This window comes from Tinamus guttatus, unplaced genomic scaffold (genome assembly GCF_059628265.1).
Source record: "Tinamus guttatus ecotype Peru unplaced genomic scaffold, ASM5962826v1 Tinamus_guttatus_pri_ptg000753l, whole genome shotgun sequence".
Classification (NCBI taxonomy): Eukaryota; Metazoa; Chordata; class Aves; order Tinamiformes; family Tinamidae; genus Tinamus; species Tinamus guttatus.
The window spans coordinates 607177-625710 of NW_028289287.1; the positions used below are offsets into that span (position 1 = coordinate 607177).

An 18534-nucleotide genomic window follows, 5' to 3' on the forward strand; every position below is an offset into this window, starting at 1 on the left:
ATATAAAACTAAAAGGACACTGGTAGGCTTATTTTAGTGTTATCATCATTCTGCATATTTTTACTGAGTGTTTGCCTACCCTTATACATAGCGTTTTTTTTCCAACTCTTATCATTCTGAGTATGTGTTTTACTTTTCTCTTGGACACAATGTTTTAAAGTTTTTTAAGCCAATTAAGTCTGCCAAATCATTCTGCAGTGGTAACAAAAATATGCATTTTTCATTGACAGGATGCCTCACTGATGGAGTCTGAAGAAACCAGTGAGGGAGGTACCACTCTCCTTGAAGCCAGCAGCATTACTGGGGAGGCCTGGGGTTCTACGGTAGCCAAAAAAGAACATCATGCTCCTCACATATCAGTACAGATGAGTCCAAGCCCATCTGACTCTGCAAAGGAAGCAGAGCTTAACTCACCCCAGGACTGCTTTTCTGCTTCAGGGGAATCAGCAGAGATGCTGGGCAGACCTTCTAACTCTGTGCGAAAAGTGCCAGCAGGGCTGGACCAGCTGCAAAATGCCAGGCGTCAAAGGGGACTTTCACAATGCGAAGGAGAAATAGTTTTGGAGGAGGGTGGGCTGGACTGCTCTCTCAAACTTCACCAAGTAGGGCTTGTGGACCTGGAAAGGAACCAGGACTCTTCCTCTCCCAACACAGTCCAGGATGGCAACATCATCCTGCAGGCTCTGGACCTCAGCCCTGAATGTCCTCAGTGCCAGGCAGAACATGTGGCTTCTCACAGCTCACACACTCAGGCCCAGTGTCCGAAATCCTCTTTATCTGATTCCATTCCCTCACAGAAAGAACCAGCTAAGTGTTTTGTGGTGTGTAAAACCATTTCGGAGGGTCACTATAAGGCCGAGCCTTTTCTGGATAAGATCGTGACAGAATCTTTGCAGGAGTTTGAAGCTACTGGAGAGCAACAAAGCAGCACAAAAGTCATACCAGCAACTGATGAGCAGGCTATCTCAAGGGCAGCAGCTGAAGATATGGCTAAGCCTAACACTTCTGAAGATGCTAAGGAAAGCATAAGAACGCTCCAGGGTCGGGAAGGGAATACAGAGTCTTCCTCTTCCCACCATGTGTCTTCCAGCTTAATAGATGACAGACAAGGAAATTCACTACATGTGAAAGGAAAGATCTCAGCTCATGCGACAAGAAACAGCAGCACGGCCAAGGACCAGGGAACAGTGATGATAATTAGGCAAAACCCATCCATTTCTAAAAGCCTTCGTCTTCAAGAAGATGGCTACAGAAAAGTAGAGGGCAGACCTGCCTCTCCAATAGTATGTGCTATCCAAGCAAAGGATGCTGTTAAAAAAATGGAGAAAACAAATGGTTCACAGTGCAAGCAACCAAAACAGAAGGACCCAGAACTGGATCAGGCAGTGTCTGAACTTCAGCAGGCAGAGCAAGAAGAGGAGGAGAAAAAGTTCAAACAGCAGAATCCACAAGAAGAAGAATCACAGCTGGAGCCAAAAGATCAGAAAAAGAAAGAAGGAAATGAGCTAGAACAAGAACTTCCAAAGGAAGAGCTTGACCTGGGGGCTCTGTCATCAGCCTTCAGTTCAGAGACATCATCTGCTTCCAGGTACAAAGGGGACTTCAGTTATTTGGAGAATGTTTCTTCAGCTGAGCAAACAGAACCAGCATTTCTTCGTGGAGAATCTGTCTCTGAGTGTCAGCAGACTGATGAAGATGTGCTGCTGACAGCCTCTGCCACAGCAGCAGATTCTGCATGTCAGCCAGCTGCTGCCAGTCCTTTGCCATCGATTAGCCTGAACCCTGTGGATGAAACTCCCATGATGCCCCCACGTACATGCCATATCCCTGATCAGGCAGCAGACCTGGAAGACTCTGTACGCTTTTCCATCAGTGGTCAGGATAGCTCAGAAGCTGGCTGGGATGACAAAACAGGACTAAGGAAGGAGGATGAGCACAGTGATGGGCATGAAAAGGTGATCCAGAAGTTTGATAAAAGAAATGCACCACTGTGTGAAGGAATGGCAGCATCCTTTAGTGCAGAGAACTCGGAGGCTTCTGTTTCAGCATATTGTTCCTCTGGTACCAAGAACTTCAGGCCACCTGATCCCACAGATGTTCCTCCTATTACAGAAAATTTGGGAAAACCTGAGCTTCGTGACTTCATTCCAGTTTTACCCTCACAGATGACCTCATTAGCTTCAACATCTGGCCCACATCAAGAGGATGATGATGGAACACCCTTTATGAGCTGTGAGGACTGTCCTGGTGGCAACCTGGACAAATTGCTAGATTCTGTAGAGAGGTCAGTCAACCAGGCTGCTCTGCTGTGTGTGCAGGACCTGGCACCGGGGGAAAAAGAAATTTTAAATACTGATTCAGGAGAGGCCTACATTTCTCATGATTTGCTTACCTCTGAAAAAGGGTTTCATGAAGAGCTTCATGGCCCATCTTCTTTCTCTGTAGTTTACATGAGCTCTCCTCTGGAGGAAGAGAGCCTTTCTGGAGATAGAGGAACACTGACTTTTGTTGCAGGGCCTCTAGAATCACCCCAAACACCAGACAGGACTTCTACCCCCTTGAGCTACCCAGAAACAATTCAGCAGTACCAAAAACCCCCAGAAAAGGTTGCCATTATCCAAGGAAGTAAAATAGAAGAAAACGTGGGTCATAAGGCACAACAAACACCTTTACTTGGTCAATGTGATGGGAATTTAAGGCAAGAAGAACCAGGATCCAGAATCTCCTGTGTTTTGAGCAACCTAACTTGGCCTTCTGAAGAAGCTATGGTACTTGCTGTGAAACAGCAAGGACCAGCTCTCTCTCCTGCACCTGAATCAAGCCTGCCTCTGGTATTTGAGCCTGATGCCAAAGAGCTTCCAAATCTTCCATCCCACATCCAAAATCCCAGCCAGGTTCAGGCCCCTGCACATAATGAAAATCACCTTGCCCAGACTCCAAACCTTGACAGTGACCAGCCACCAGCTTCTGCACCCTTTTTCAGTTCAGATCTAAACTGTGCTATAGACAGTAATGAATTACTAGCCATTCCCCCTACTGTGAGCCACCCTCTCCAGACTGTCACAGCTGTATCTGATTCTAACACTGTGGCCTCTGCTCCTGATGCAGAAATAACAGAGAAAGACGTCCTTGTTCTAGCAACAAAGGAGTGGGATCTCCCTGACTCAGGTACCCAGGACACAGAGAATTCCGATGATTCAGGGGTTGGTCTGTTATCCAAAAACTTTTCTGCCATGGCAAATGAGCCATTGGCCTGCTGCTCTGACACCAGCCCTGAAACAACAGACCAGTGTATGGACACACACTGTGGAAAGTCCTCACCTGACCACAACTCTCAGCCTTTGCTGGAAGTCCTGAGAACGTCCACAGACTCCAGGAATAGAGACTCTGTACAGCCATTTCCAGTGCTAGCATTCACCAATCCAATTCACTTCCTTCAGCTCAGCCCTCCATCACCACCAACCACCAGAACAACCTGTGAAGAAGAGGTCTTGGGGGAGATGCAATGGGTGCAACAGGCAGACATCTTTAGCATGGACACAAAGAACATCTCTGCTCTGGCAATGATTACAGAGAAAACAGAAGCTGAGAGGAGGGTCAAGCAAAGGCTGGAAGTACAAAGAGAACAACAGCATTCAGTAGCTCAGCCACTGGGGGAAGTGACCAGACATTCACCCTTGGAAAAATCATCAAGCTGGCCAGATAAAAAAATGATCAGAGTGGTGCCACAGGAGCCAGTAGCCAGTCAAGAAAACCCAATTAAACGCCGAGTAAAAAGCAAGGATTGGCATCGTCAAGGCCTGAAAAGAATATCAATACCATCAGACATCATGCAGGGTGAGTCCTCTCCCTTCCCCAAAACTTAATGTAGATATCAAAACCTAACATGAAATAGGCAATGTGATATGAAGTCATGAGAGTTGCGGGATCAGCATTTTTCTTGAAATTTCTGGTTTCTGGTAATACTTCTCACTCTAGCCTGTGTATAAGCACATTCCCTTAATTTCATATCATGTTTCTTCTAAATCTCTTCCATGTTTAATGATCTGTGGCACTTGCTTAATAACACAGGTTATTTTGGCATACCTCCTGGAATTAATTTTTTAGAGCTTGATTCTTAAGTTTCTGTTAGTCATCTCTGCCATCTTCACATGGCTGTTCCATGGTGCTGCATATCAGTAATGGCTCATTTCCAAGCACTAAGGAACATGCATGCACACACCCTTAGTAGCCTGTATCTGTTGTAGCATGTTTTAGTTCCTTGTTTATTGCTACCTCCTTTATTTTGCAACTGATGCCGTTAGGTTCCAATTTGGCCTTCTGGAAGAGATTATCCTCCTGAGAACATACAATTTGAGATGCCAGATAGGAGTGCAAATTTGTCAAATCCAGTATCCCACCTTTAGAAAAAGGATGTCAGGAATGGAAAACTTACGTCCTCTGAAATGTAGCTCATTCAAACTGTACTTTCTGTGAGGATGCATGCCTGTTCTTCACTATATCTCACATGAATTATACTTTTAACATGATGGTCTTAGTTCTTTAGTTCATTTTCTAAGCTCAACAAAATGCTGGAGTTTTGGTATACAGGAAAAGGAGGGTTGCTTAGGGCATGCAAAAGATGTGGCGTTAGCATGTAACTCAAGATCTTTTTCATAGATTTAACTTGTAAATTGCAAATGTTAAAACATTAAAAGTAACAATATTATCTTGTTCCTTACCCATGTTTTCAGCTCATTTATTTGTGCGCATGTGTTTATTTTCAATCCTTATTTAATTAAGGCTTTTGCAGAACAAAAGACCATACCTTCCCCATGTTACATAAATAGAAGCTGACTCAGAAAATAGCAGTTTGTAAACACTCATATAGTACATAAATGTGAGAATTGGATGGCAACATTTGTTCTCATGCCTGATCCCCCCAGACTGCATTTCCTCTAAAACTCTTGGTAGGTGTAACTTTGTTAGATTTTCAGTATTTATACCACAGAAATTACTGACAGTTTTGTGGCTCAATGGCTGCAAAAGGAAGTACAAGACTTTCAGGCATGACTAGCAACTTGGGAGCCATTGGTCTTCAGCTGCCTGATCCACATTGCCAAAAGGAGAAGTACATCTTACAAAACAGGACCCATATGCAGTATCTTTACTTGGACAACTAGAAATGGAAGCTTCTAGAGTTTCTGACACTTCTGAAAGTCTCTTTATCCATTTTTTAGATAAGAAAAGCTAATATGATTAAAAAGTGGATGCACAGTGTAAGTAATGTGAAGGATTATTAACGCCATAAAGTGTCTGACTTGGAAATAAAGGTCAGGAAGGCAGCCGTATGCCTGCCCAAAATCACCAATTAGATGGGGTTTAAATGAGCGGTATCTGTGTATAATTTGGCTGGCAGCTTGATTCTAAAGTCAAACTTGTGTTTACTTTTTGATTGTCTTATACGCAGAAATCTCTACTGTCCCTCCAGAGAAAGAAGCACCCAAGGCATACAGGGAGCCACCAGTCAGTTCAGAAACAGTTATAATGCGGTGAGTCTCATAATCCCCTCTGCTTTCACCCCCAGCATTGTGTAGCATAGACACCTGAAAGACATCCTTCCTTAGGAAGCAAAGATGACGATAAGCGGTAGAAAGCTGTAATAAAATGACATCTGTATCCATACCTTCTGGAAAGAGACCCCCATTGCAACAGCACTATTTGTGTCCCTTTAATACAGTGCCTTCATAAAGCCAAATTTTGACCTTTGTAATGGAAGCATGGAGCTTGAGCTTGTTGGAGAGAGAAGTACCTGCGGTATGAGATCTGTTAGTAAGATTTGGATAAACCAGCTCTTCATTCACTCTTTGTTTCCAAATCCTTGCTCTCTGACAGAGAGAAGAAACCTGCAGATGTGAGGGAGAACTTCAAACGAAGGCATTCCAAACTGATCAACTCCTGTGAGTATCTGCTACCTTCGGTGCTGGGGCAGACCCCTTTCCTCCATCGCTTCCCACCTATTCAGTAAGCACAAAGCAGAGGGGGTGCAGAGGCTTTGGGCAAGCAGGGAGTGTTAGCGAGGGTGCTTCATGGGGGTAAGCAGTGCATTTGGTGATGGTGAGCTCTGCTCACTGCAGAGAGCATATGGGCTAATGCATTCTGTTAGCCTAAACAGTAACAGTTACAATGCTTTCTCCAGACAGGAAAATTGAATTAGTAGCTGCTCTAGAAGGAATAAATGTATGTGCCTCTCTTCACAGCAAGGTTGCTGTATCAGGAGTACAGTGATGTGGTTCTGAACAAGGCCATTCAGAACCAGAAGAGAGTGGATTCTTTCTCAGAGGACATAGAGTCGAGTTTCCCAAGCTCCCCACGGCTACGGAGGAAAGTGCTCTCTCCTCAGGACTCATATTTGCAACGTCTGTCAGTCTCATCTAATGCATCCCTCTGGCAGGACATCCCTATGATACGGGGAAGCAGAATGCTACTCAACATGTCCCATGATGAGCAGAAGCTGCAAGAGGTAATGGGTAGATGTGTGCTAAGTAAGGTATCTTGCTTATGAGTGGTTCCTACTCATGAAAAAGGACCCAAAGGTATGGTTGAAGTGGAGAGCAAAAATATTCCATTTGGGAATGCAGATGGTTGAATGCAGAGGTCACTAAAGCTAGTCATGTAAGAGATATGGAGACTTGATACCAAAAGTTATGTAGTAGCATATTTCCTGAAGCTCACCATTTTAGAGGAAGGAGTACTGGAGTAAGGTACCTTATTAGATATCAGTAATGTAGCAGTAACTTCATGGGGAAAATATCAGCAACTTCATGGGAAAAAGAAAAACATGGGGAAGTCAGAACACTTATGAGATGGAAGAAGGAATTTTAAGCATTGTCACTCTAAGATTATTAAGACAGTATTTTCAAACTTATGAGAAATGCGTATATGAAACAGTAATGAATTGTAGTACCTGTAACAGAGTATGAATTTACAGAATTGGCATGTGCTAGCTGCAATGCTGAGAGGGAACAGTAAGGTATGTGTTCAGCAAAATGGTACACAGAGAAACTATGCAAAGTGGAAGAAATACGGGAGGAATTAAAAAGTAGGTGAAGACCCAGGGACAGAGAAGAAAAATCACATCATGGAAAATGTGATAAATGAAGGGGAAAAAAAGAGGCTATGTGGATGCTAGAAAGTTCATGGGAGCAGATAGAGAACGTAAAGAAAGCAGAATCGAAGGGAGAGTAAAAAGCAAAATGATAGCAAGTAGTTATTTTTCTTTTGAATCACAGCACACGTTTGTCTTTCAAAAGAAATAAAGTCTGTATGAAACAATATGCTTGTCCTTCACTCCTTAAAGCCTCTTTTTCCTGTAATTAAAACGCCTGTTTATTTATATTGCCCAGTTAGGAGAACTTGACTTTCTGTGTTTCATATAACATGTTACATGATGTAAATAGCATGTTTCAGGAAGTGTTCTTGCTTTGCCCCTCAATCTCATCTCAGTCAGATTCCTCACAGCCAAGTCTGCTAACGCTATGCTTTTTCCTTTATTTTCGTCTCAAGGCCAAGTTTGAGTTGATAATGTCAGAGGCTTCCTACCTGCGTAGTTTAAATGTGGCAGTGGATCACTTCCAGCGATCACCTGAGCTCCAGGCAGTACTCACTAACCAGGAGCGTCAGTGGCTTTTTTCCCGTCTTCACGATGTACGTGATGTCAGTGCTAGGTGAGATACGATTTTTTTGACTTCCAGGGCTAACACCCCTATCTGAAGCACAGATGCAGCCTTGAAACTACTGATCCATCAATTTCATCTCACTCTAGTTCTCCATGTTGACTGACATGAAGATACATGCGCACATATAGCACTTTGTGATGGATTAAATGCTGCTCTGAAAGAAGCTGTTTCACTTTCTTAGGTGACAGGGCAATGCAAATCTTCGTGTTAAGTCCCAGAAAATATGACGCAGTTGTGCAACAGGGCTGTTGCCGAGCCCTGTTGGCTCTAACTACAATCAAACCTGACTAACTAGTCCTCAGCTTAAAACCAAATGCATCTCCTGCCAAAGCAGAAGCAGCTGCAGCAGAAACAGCTGCTGACCTCCTACACCTCCAAAAAAACAGGAGGAGCCGGGGGGGAGGGCAGAAATTCCAGCATCATTTGACAGATCCTAACTGACTGTAAGTCATAAACTTAGACATGACCCCACATGCAAAGAATCCTATATGTTGCAGGGTTCTGTCCTGATTTCCTTCCATGACAGTTGTCTACATACCATCCTAAGTTCTACTGCTAAGTTTTCCATTCCTATTGGTGGGAATATTATGATGGTGTCTGACTTTCCACAGTTTGCTGCCCATGCTTGAAAAAGTAGCAAATGGGACTTCACAAAAACAATAATTAATTTTGCCTCTGCTTCTTCCTTGCTGAGTATAAGTGCATATCTTATTCCAAATTGTCATCATATAGGCCTTGCACTCGCTTTAAAAGTAGAGAGGTATATGTGCTTATATGTACATTGTCAGGTATGCTGACTTTAAGTAACACTGACCACCATTCTCTGTATTTCACTTTGCTTTTATGGCAATATAAATGTGCTGCAGTTTCCTCTTTGATTTGGAGGAGAAATTTGAGGAGGACATGTTTACCTTCCATGTGTGCGATGTGGCTCTGAAACATGCCCCCGAGTTCCGGAGGGTGTATCTACCGTATGTGACAAACCAGACGTACCAGGAGCAAACCTTCCAGCGCTTACTGTAAGTTTTCTTGTTTTTTTGTTTTTGGTTTTTTTTTCCCTTTGCCCCCTCCCCCTGCCATCTTTGCCGCACTTCTGATGTGCAGTCCCTCAGGAGAGGAGGGACGCAGGTTATTTACTGGCAGTCCGCTCCCAGCAGAGTGGCAGGAACCCCTTTAAATATGATAGCATTTGGGGCAGCTGGACAGAACTGCTGCAGGCCCCTTTTTTGTTGTATCACAAAGGGAATGATTAATAAATAACTTGTGAGGTTCTCTGTGTCTCTGTTTGCTACTGAAGAAGGCAAAGATGACTCTCCTAGACAGTGTTTTTCCATCTGTGGTCTTCAGATTACTAAGAATGTGAAAAAGATGTTAAGTGTTCATCTTGTCGGTAGGCTTAAACTGGCCATGCAGGAGCCTTTAAGATGGATTGAAAATCCTAGTGCCAGAGAACACATTTGGTCTTTTTTGCTTTATATGATGGAATAACATCTCTTGCCCTCCTCCTCCATGCCCAGTGCCGCAACCAGGCATTGAAGCATAGGCCCAGTCTTGAACAAAACTTCCTGAGTATCCCAGTCTTGAACACAACTTCCTATGTATTTCTGCACTGCTTCCTTCCATAACAACACAATTTCATTGAAACTATATTGATTCCAGTAAATCTTTTCCAGGACACACAGGCTATTCAAGCACTGTCTCTGGGTGCTGCTGGCTGGCAGAGACCTTTTCTTGCAAAGTCTCCTCAGGGAAGGCTTAGTTGCACATGGAAAGAATACTGTCTAGAGCAATGTGGGCCCGAGAACTGCTTCTGCCATGCCTACCACCTGCCTTCCCATATCTTCAAGGAGATGGGATTGGCTATTCTGATGCTCATTTACCTACTATAATATCTCTGATGCTACTCACATACTACTATATCTTGTATTTTTTCTTCCTTGTATCTTCTGTGCTGCTTGTCCAGCACAGAAAACTGGGTGACAATGGTTATGTCTAAGAGCATTAGAGACAGTTTAGGGGGGAAGGCAGCTCCTCCCAGAAGCAGCAACCTTCTACTCATACATAAGCACATCAGGGTCACTTCTGCTGTTGCTGTTGTCAAGAGGGGAGAGGCAGCTGTTTCTAAACCCTAGATAAAGCTCCTAGATCTGGATCACTCAGTGTAAAGAAAGAACACCAACCATCACTGTCTCTGGGAAAAGTGTCCTTCTAGTAGAGGGAAATGTAACACAAATGTTATTTCTGGCCTTTATTCCAAGAGGACTGTGCTCCAAAGAACAAAGATAAAATTACAGTTGTACTGGCAACCTTCTGTAGCTGTTAAAAACTCATATTCCCTTGTCCTTAGCAGAGTGTCTCGGTTTCCGGACATCTCTTGCCACACAGACAAAACAGACAAAACTTGATCCCAGTGGCTGGGTACTTCAACCTCACTGAAATCTGGTACTCCTTTCCCCCTGATCATTTAGGGAAATTATTTATTTGTTCTGATGTCTAGATATCTTTCTCTCTATCACTCCCACAGAAATGGAAACGCAGGGTTCCAACAAGTCCTGGAGAGACTGGAAAGTGATCCAGTATGCCAGCGCCTCTCCCTTAAATCCTTCCTCATCCTCCCCTTCCAGCGCATCACTCGACTGAAACTCCTCCTACAGGTAACTGACTGCTTCTCTGCTTTTCTACAGCTTCTCCCAAGCTACCCTTTTCAGTTCTGAAAGCCATACAAATATGAGCAAGTTTCAAGCATGGTGAGGAGAGACTGCATTAAAGACCTTAGCATTGCATCTGCGATACATTTGGCTAGATGCTTTAAAGTCACTCTGTTGTGTAGACTGTTAATCTACCTTTGCAAAAACAAACCTACTTGGCAGCATCCAAGTACCTGCTGTGCATTAGGGCAGCACCGTGACTTGGATTCAATAGCCGCTACCAGCCAGTGCAGTTTTGTATACTCTCTTGCAACACTGTTTCAGTTGTATTCCAATAGAGTCTTCTCAGAACATGCTGCTTTCAATTTTATTGAACTTATTTGGCATCCTGCTAGGAAAACAATATAATTATTCCTTGGCTTCCCTTCTGGAAGGCAGCCTGTCTCTACTCTTTGCCTGTAATATTGAGTAACAAAAGCCTGCCTGACAAGCAACCTTCAAATCCCCCCAAATTGGTTTTGAGCTCTCTGTGAAATTCTTCTTTTTGATTATTCATTATTTATGAAACAGGGAAAAAAAGAGTATCAAGCAAAGAACAGTTCTGTGCAAGTCTGTATTTTTGCTTGGATTACTGATTGCTTCCCCATGCCAAATGTAACTTATTGTGCATGACAGGTCTATGAAAATTTTCAGGAATGCCCTGTACAGTACAGCTTGCCAGCTACATTCTACGTCTTAGATTTTGGTCTTGTTATCTCCATATCTCATTTCTTACCACTGCTTTAGCCTTCCTTTAGGCTGGCATCTTGGTGTCTCTTTGTCTATCCTCCCCTTCTCAGAAACTGTCTAGCTTGTCCTGTCTGCATTATGAAAAATGTACACATTCTCCTGCAGAATATTCTGAAGAGAACCCGGCCTGGATCTGAAGAGGAAGTGCAAGCAACACAAGCTTATGATGCACTTGAAAAGGTAAGACCATCACTCCATTCTCCACAACTATGCACTGTCCAACACCGAGCTGCAGGGCTGCTAAATGTGCCTCTCTCTGCCATCGATCTCATCCTTTCAGGGCCTTTGCTGTTGATCCTCACCAGTTTTTTTATATATATATATATATATATATATATATATATATATATATATATATATATACATATATATATACTGTGTTCATGTGACTCTCCTGTATGTACATTGGTACCTGTGAGCAGAGCTCACTAAACAAGGATCCTGACGGGATGCAACTGGATACTGGGCCATTGATATCACACTATTATTTTTCAGGACTCACTGACTCTTTTCAGTGTCCTGATCACTGTTCCCCCTGTGTGGTCCTTACACTTGTTTTTAATCAGCTATTACTTCCTAACCCCCCAAAAAATCTCCATTTAAAAAAATAAAATAAAAAGGCTTGGCAAGACACCATTCTGTTCACTTCATCCCTTCCCCTAATCTATTAATTAAGGAGACAAGATTCAAAGTTTTCAAGAGACAACTTGTCATCTGGAATTAGTACAGTAGCACAAAGGAAACCTGTTCCCAGCAAGCTTGTGTTGCATCTAGCCTTATCATTCGACCTTGTTGGAGTGTAATTCCTTGTTTTACAATTTCTCAGCTATTCTCCCCTGCAAACCTCCAGAGCAGTTTAACAGGATGCATGTTTCCTTGGTTAAGATGTAATATAGTGAATCCTTAGGCTCCAGCTGTGTTCAAGCCAGCTGTATCTCTAGGGCTTGTTTTGTTTCGCTTTCTTTCACCCCTTTTGGTTATGCATACCATGTACTCAAATACTGTTTTACAGTTAAGCTATATCCCCTCAGTTGGCTACCTAGGCATCTTCAAGACTGAAGTACCTTTGCTTCATTTCAGAAGTACTGCAGAATTTGGATTGTGATGAACTGAGGGCTAATGTTTACCTAATCAGACTTCTGTGGATTAATGCAGTGCAGCCTGCAGAAACAGCCACATCCAAATGACCATCAATTGTCTCCCTCACCAGAAAAGAGAAATCTCTACCACCTTCCCCTAGTATCCCAAAGTTAAAACAAGACTGGAAAAATATGAACTTCTTTCTTAAGGACTATATCTTTGTGGATTTGGAGAAGAAAAAAAATATTTTTTGTTTGTTAGGTTTTTTTTGTAAGAGAGCATACTAGGCTTCTCCACATTCTTCTTTTTTTTTTTTTTTCCTCCTTCAGAAGGAAGATGCTCTTGGGATTGTGTTACTTTTTCAGCCTCCCCCTGCCCTGCTCCCTGTTGTACTATTGATTCCACCAGTCAGTTCTGCTTCCAGCTCACAAATCATTCCTTTTCCTCTGCAGCTCATCAAGGATTGCAATGAAAATGTCCAGCGCATGAAGAGCACTGAAGAGCTGATCTACCTCAGCCAGAAGATTGAATTCGAGTGCAAGGTTTGCTGGTCCACTCCCTAGGACTTGCCCCAGATTGCCATAGCCTAATGCCTTCTACCTCTTCCCTTGCAAAGTCAAGTCTCCTCCCTTGTGTTCTCAAGCATATACAAAACTGAGAAGCCAGTGTATCATACACAGGCCAGCTCTACCATCAGCACTTTTCCTTGTCCAGTTATTTGTGTCAGCTTTAAGCTGAAGGGTCCTTCTATGACTTGCCACTGTCCAGCTGGAGAGATAAAAACACTGTTCCTCCAGTGAAAAGTGCAAATGCAGATCCATGTACATGGATGCTGATTTCCTTGTGCACTCTAAGTATAAATGTTCGTTATGCTCTTGCAGATTTTCCCACTCATTTCACAGTCAAGACGCCTTGTGAAGTGTGGTGAGTTGACAGCACTGGACTTCAACACCCTCAGTCAAAAATGGAAAGTCACCACCCGCCCGATCTACCTACATCTTTTCAATGACTGCCTGCTCCTCTCACGGCCAAAGGAGTGAGTACTGCAACCCAATTCTTGCTGTTGCTTCTAAAAACTTGGACCTGTGTTTTCATGAAAGTCCTTTTCCTCTGCCTGCCAGCAAGTGGCAGCATTTGTCAAGTCACTTTCCTAATCCTACATTACATGAATATTTTGAAAATATGTGGAAGCTGCTACTCTTTACTCCTAATTATCACATATGATGTGATATAATATGATAATATAACAGCATACCTTATGGTCCCCAGTGCAACACTTTCTATCTCTATAATGTGAAACAATTTAATGATAAGAATTTATTTTACTTAGTGGTATATTATTTCTTCCTTAAAGACATTATGAAGACCAGTGACTGTGCAAATCACTGGTATGTCACAAGACTGAAACTCTTTTCTTTTTAAACTATAAGCTATCAAATAAAATTCTGACAAGACCGAGATTAGTTTTTCTACCCTTTCCATTAAGCCTACAGCCATATCACCTCTCTTCTCTGGACTTGTAATAAGACTCTTATTTTAAGCCAATCTTAAGCTGATGAAGATTCTTTAAAAGCTTCTTGTTCTCAATACATGAGAAATTTAGAGACTCTTTTCTTAATCCTTATCACCTTAAAACTAACAGCTGGTTTTGTCTTCCCTCTTAACCTGCAGGGGTGGACGTTTTGTTGTGTTTGACCATGCTGCTTTCTCAGATGTGCGTGGGGAGAAGTGTGAGATGAAACTGCATGGAACAAACAAAAATGTCTTCCGTCTCTTTCTACTTCAGAATTACCAGGGCAAGAGAGTGGAATTTCTGTTCCGTACAGAGACACAGTAAGAGCTCAAGGTTACCCTCAGTATATCCCAATTGCACAACCTTCTGCAGCCTGAAGGGGTTGTCTCAACTCTCTGAATGCTGAATATCAAATGCAGCTGCTGAGCAGAGGACTCAGAGTTCATCCTCCAGTCTGCCATAGTGAGCACTTCTCTCATTTTGGCTGCTCACACCCTACAACCACATTACTTCATATCATTAGCCTCCAAGACCTTCTGCCTTTTCCCGTCCTTTTCTTCAATGTTCACTTCTCCTGCTTCAGCTGAGGCCCGCTCTCTAATCCCTTCTCTGAGCAAGCATATATATGCATACCTGCACACCCACCAGGCTGTTATCCCTCATGGTGACTTCTAACATCTCCATGGTGATATTTTCCAGAAGTGAGAAGCTGCGGTGGATCTCTGCTTTGGCTCCTCCACGAGGGGAACTGGACCTCCTGGAATGCCCTGGTGAGACTGCTTGGCCATTGTACCAATGTGGGTGGGCTGGCTGAGAAGAGCTGGAGTCACTGCAAGGTGGAACATCCAAGAGTGACTCCAAGGTGGAACATTTACTTTTTCATAAAGAAATAAGCTATTTGTGTGCTTTCTCTCAGTACTAGGTTCTTCAGCTTATCTTTTATTCCTCATATTAGTTGGAAGACCAGTGATCTCCCCTCCAGTTCTTTGCTCTTCAGTGTCTGAGTAGTTCCTTATCTTTTTTCTCATTTGAGCTAATGCACACAGGTGTACTGTTGCCTTCCTAGTGCACTGTTGTGATCTTTTTCTCCACCTTTAGATGCACCACAAGTTCAATGCATAAGGACATACAAGGCTCGGGAAAATGATGAGCTGGCTTTGGAGAAAGCAGATATCATCATGGTTATGCAGAGCAGCACTGATGGTGAGCAGAATGAACACAACCCTCTTAAATTAGGGGATGGTAGTTGCTTTTGTAATGCAAAGCTTTACTAACACAATCAGACTTCAGAAAGAGTCGCTCATGCCTGGTTCTTGGGTTGGGAGGAAGAACAGACTTTTTTTTTTATCTTCAAGCTATTTCATGTGGAAAGGGAACTTCTGTGATCCTTTGGCCTTGCCCTAGACTTATCATTTAGAAGAGGCTTTTGGGAAGAAAAAGCAAAAATCTTTCATAATTTTTTATCCTATTACACTTGTCCCCACACTCACAGGATGGATGGAAGGAGTGAAACTCTCTGACAGAGAGAGAGGCTGGTTCCCCTCAGAACACGTGGAGTTGATCTCCAGCAAGCATGCACGGCAGAAGAACCTGAAGGAGGAAGAACGTGTGAAAAATGCTAAGCAGCAGGTCTTCTGCAATAAGTAAGACTCTACTTTGTTTGGATCTGTACAGTCTCCCTGCCATGGAGAAACCACCTTTTTCTACTGTGCCTCAGAGGAAACACCTCTGCAGAGAACACGATACAGCACTTGACAGCACCAAGTGCTTGGCCAAAGAATGTGGGAATTCAATCAAGAAAAATCATACACTACTATTGTGCCATCACAACTTCAGCAGTAGAAGGAGAAAGGTTGCATGTATTACTTGCTTTGTTGTAGTAGGGAAGGACTTTAATCATTCGGAAGTCTGGGATCTGGACCTCTGAAAATCTGTTCTTGGTTTTGCCACTGACAAGTTTCAGGACCTTGGGCAAGTCACTTCAGAATTCTGCCTCAGTTTTTCCCATCTGTGAAATGGGGGTAAACTTACCTACCTCACTGGATGTTGTGAGGCTAAATTCAGTAGTATTAGTAAACTAAGGGCTTTGAGTTCCTGGGAAAGAAGGTGCTAAGTATAAAACACAGTATAGTGCAGGAGAGTTTTCCATTTAAGTGTCCTCTTGATATTTTGAACTCCACAGTCTAATTTCCATTTAAGACATTTTAATTACTGGACAGTAGAAGTCTTTTTTTTTTTTTTTTTGAAAAACGGAAATGGTGTTTCATTGTGTATTTAACTCACTCTCAGCATTATGCTACAGTCTGTGACAGAATTAAAAAAGCCACTTGAGTTAGGTTTTCAGAAGCCACTGTGGTGAATTCCCTCGCCGTTAGAAGTATCAAATTGAAGAACTTGAATTCCACACATCACATTTCTTCTTCAGAAGTGCCCCTTTAAGGCATCTGAATTCACCATTTCTTTTACCCTTCCTCCTACTCAAAGTAGAACAATCACTTTTGACAAAAAGGAAATTGACATGTTGGTACATGCTCTATACAAAATAACGATGACTTACTAATTTATGCAATAAAGTGGCACCCTCCTGCTGCTTTTATTCTTGTAACAGATGGGGTATTGCATGCACCATTTTGCACACTTATGGAAAACACTGGCACAGTTAGCCACTATAGATAAAGTCAAAAATATGCACCTGGGACTTTGTTCTTTTGCAGAACTCTCTTGATTTTAACTCCAGTTTACATACAATCCTGCTTTTGTGCAGAACTTTTCTATTTTAGGACATGACTTCAATTGTAAAATATTTTTTTCTGTATTAAATGTTTGCATACAGTTACATCAATGCGAGATCAAGTATGAGAATCAATACACCAAAGAAAGCAATGGGTAGCCTTATTGTCTTAATATATTTGAAGAATTCATTATCTTTGTATCTCCAGCTTTCTGTCTCTGTAATTCCCCTTGCCTTTGATTCCCATTTACATTGTATCTGGCATAGTTCATTCTGGCCTATTTATACCAATAATTTTAGCTGGATTTAAAAAAAAAAAAAAAAAAAAGGCTTTTAGTCCTAATAAACTTATGCATTTTTCCAGTTAAGATATAAAATTTTCTGCTTTCCTTGTATTTGAGATGAAAATCTAAGTTACAAGTAATTCAGTATTTTCTGGATGAATTAGGACTTCAACACTCTTATCCACCATTTAACTCCTCTTTTGAGGAAGAAATAGCCATACTAAGTAGGAGCAGCAAAGAAAATTTGCTTTACCATCCATTTCATAAGATCCTAAGAGTATTATTCTTAGTATGTTTATGCCTTCCCTGAATTTACTGTTACTGCAGTTCTTTATTGGTAGCAGTCATCAGTAAATCAAGGTAAGCTAGAGAGACGACATATAGAAGATAAGAGTTGAGCCTACCATACCAGTAAAGCAGGGTTTCATAATGTGATCCTCTTTTAGTCAATATTCCAGGCTACAATAGGGTTATGCTTTTCTTTCCAAGAGAACTAGAATCTGTGCCTAAACTAACGGCAAAAACAAAGCCTATCCTCTAACTAAAACAAGTGATATCTGAAGAGTTATAATCCTCAATAAGACCCTTGAATGGGGATCTGAAATATCTGTTTCTCCCAAACTGAATTCATGAACTGATCTGAATTCATGAAGGTATTCATTGATGTCTCAACTGGGATACAGAACAGGGCAATGGGATCAAATCAATGTGCGCTCATGGGAGGTCTTCTCATGCAGATAGTCTGTGCCATTTCAACTTAATCTTTGCTGTGTGTATGGAGGAGGCAGGGTGTAGAAATTGCTATTCCAGTGAGGGGCCACCTAATTAAGCATTTTAAAAGCTAGGAACCTAGTCTTTCAGTGTTGACTCTCAAAAATAAGCCAGTAGGTCATTTATAAGAATCTATTTTTATTAGTTCTATCTTAAATTCTGTGTGTGCTTCTGTGAATCCTTGTTCCTTGCAGGAAAGTTTAAGGCCATCGTTGTGATTAATAGCACTTTTACGCTGTTTAACTAGTTGTTTCAAAGGTCAGCTTTTCCCTGTCACAGGTATGTCATTAGTTTCCTGGCTTCAGGCTTTTTCTATTTTAGCCAAAGTTATTCTTCATTGAGTAAGTATTTATAGACTGTTTTCCTTTGACTTCCTACGTTTGAGACAGCACACAAATTCTCCATTATCTCCACACATGACCAGTTTAGCTAATTTTTAGCCCCATCATCAAATTTCATGAACAAATGAAATGAATGCTTTTGACTAAGTTCATACAAGCAAGACAATATTAATCAGAAACTAGTAAATTTCTCTTACCACTTCTTAGCATCTGCATCTCTGCATTTGATTAGAAGGAACCAAATAGACTGTATGATAGGATGAAGTGGATACTTTGCCATAATTATGAATCAGCCACTCTCCCTCCATTATGTAATGGGGATAACCTGATTTCCCATGAAATTTGTTGCAAGCAAAAATGGAAGAGTAGATTGTCAGCCAGATCCTTATAATCTTCTGATAAGATCTGCAAAGAAGATCCACAGAATAGAACACTATCAGAGAAAAGGTCTTTTTGTGTTCATCAGTAGGAATGATCATAACTCAAACATCAGCCCTATGTTCCTCTCTGTTACCAGTGACTAGAAAAAGGAGGCAACTGCTTGCATAAATAAGTACTTTGCAGCAGTATGCATTTGAAGAGCCATTAAGAAAATCCTAACAATATTTTTAACACTCCCTGCCTGATTTGAAACAATGAGGTGGCTGGAAAAGGTTGAG

General features: G+C 41.9%; 1 protein-coding gene across 1 annotated transcript; it reads left to right on the plus strand.

Annotated features, from left to right (window-relative positions):
• The first annotated feature begins 234 nt into the window (after positions 1 to 234).
• On the plus strand, positions 235 to 16261 carry LOC104577748 (uncharacterized). The gene is made up of 14 exons (XM_010225242.2): positions 235 to 3837; positions 5450 to 5531; positions 5875 to 5939; positions 6240 to 6502; positions 7546 to 7706; positions 8585 to 8737; positions 10243 to 10372; positions 11261 to 11335; positions 12688 to 12777; positions 13117 to 13271; positions 13907 to 14068; positions 14448 to 14518; positions 14847 to 14951; positions 15241 to 16261. Exons 1-14 carry the CDS (start codon positions 243 to 245, stop codon positions 15393 to 15395), a joined length of 5262 nt encoding a protein of 1753 aa, XP_010223544.2. The 5' UTR covers positions 235 to 242; the 3' UTR covers positions 15396 to 16261.
• The last annotated feature ends 2273 nt before the right edge of the window (positions 16262 to 18534 follow it).

Bases quoted from the DNA above. Each gene is read 5' to 3' on its own strand.
- LOC104577748 (XM_010225242.2), top strand. From the start codon at position 243: ATGGAGTCTGAAGAAACCAGTGAGGGAGGTACCACTCTCCTTGAAGCC. The intron at 3,838-5,449 runs GTGAGTCCTCTC...TCTTATACGCAG, and splicing joins ACCATCAGACATCATGCAGG to AAATCTCTACTGTCCCTCCA. The intron at 6,503-7,545 runs GTAATGGGTAGA...TTTCGTCTCAAG, and splicing joins ATGAGCAGAAGCTGCAAGAG to GCCAAGTTTGAGTTGATAAT.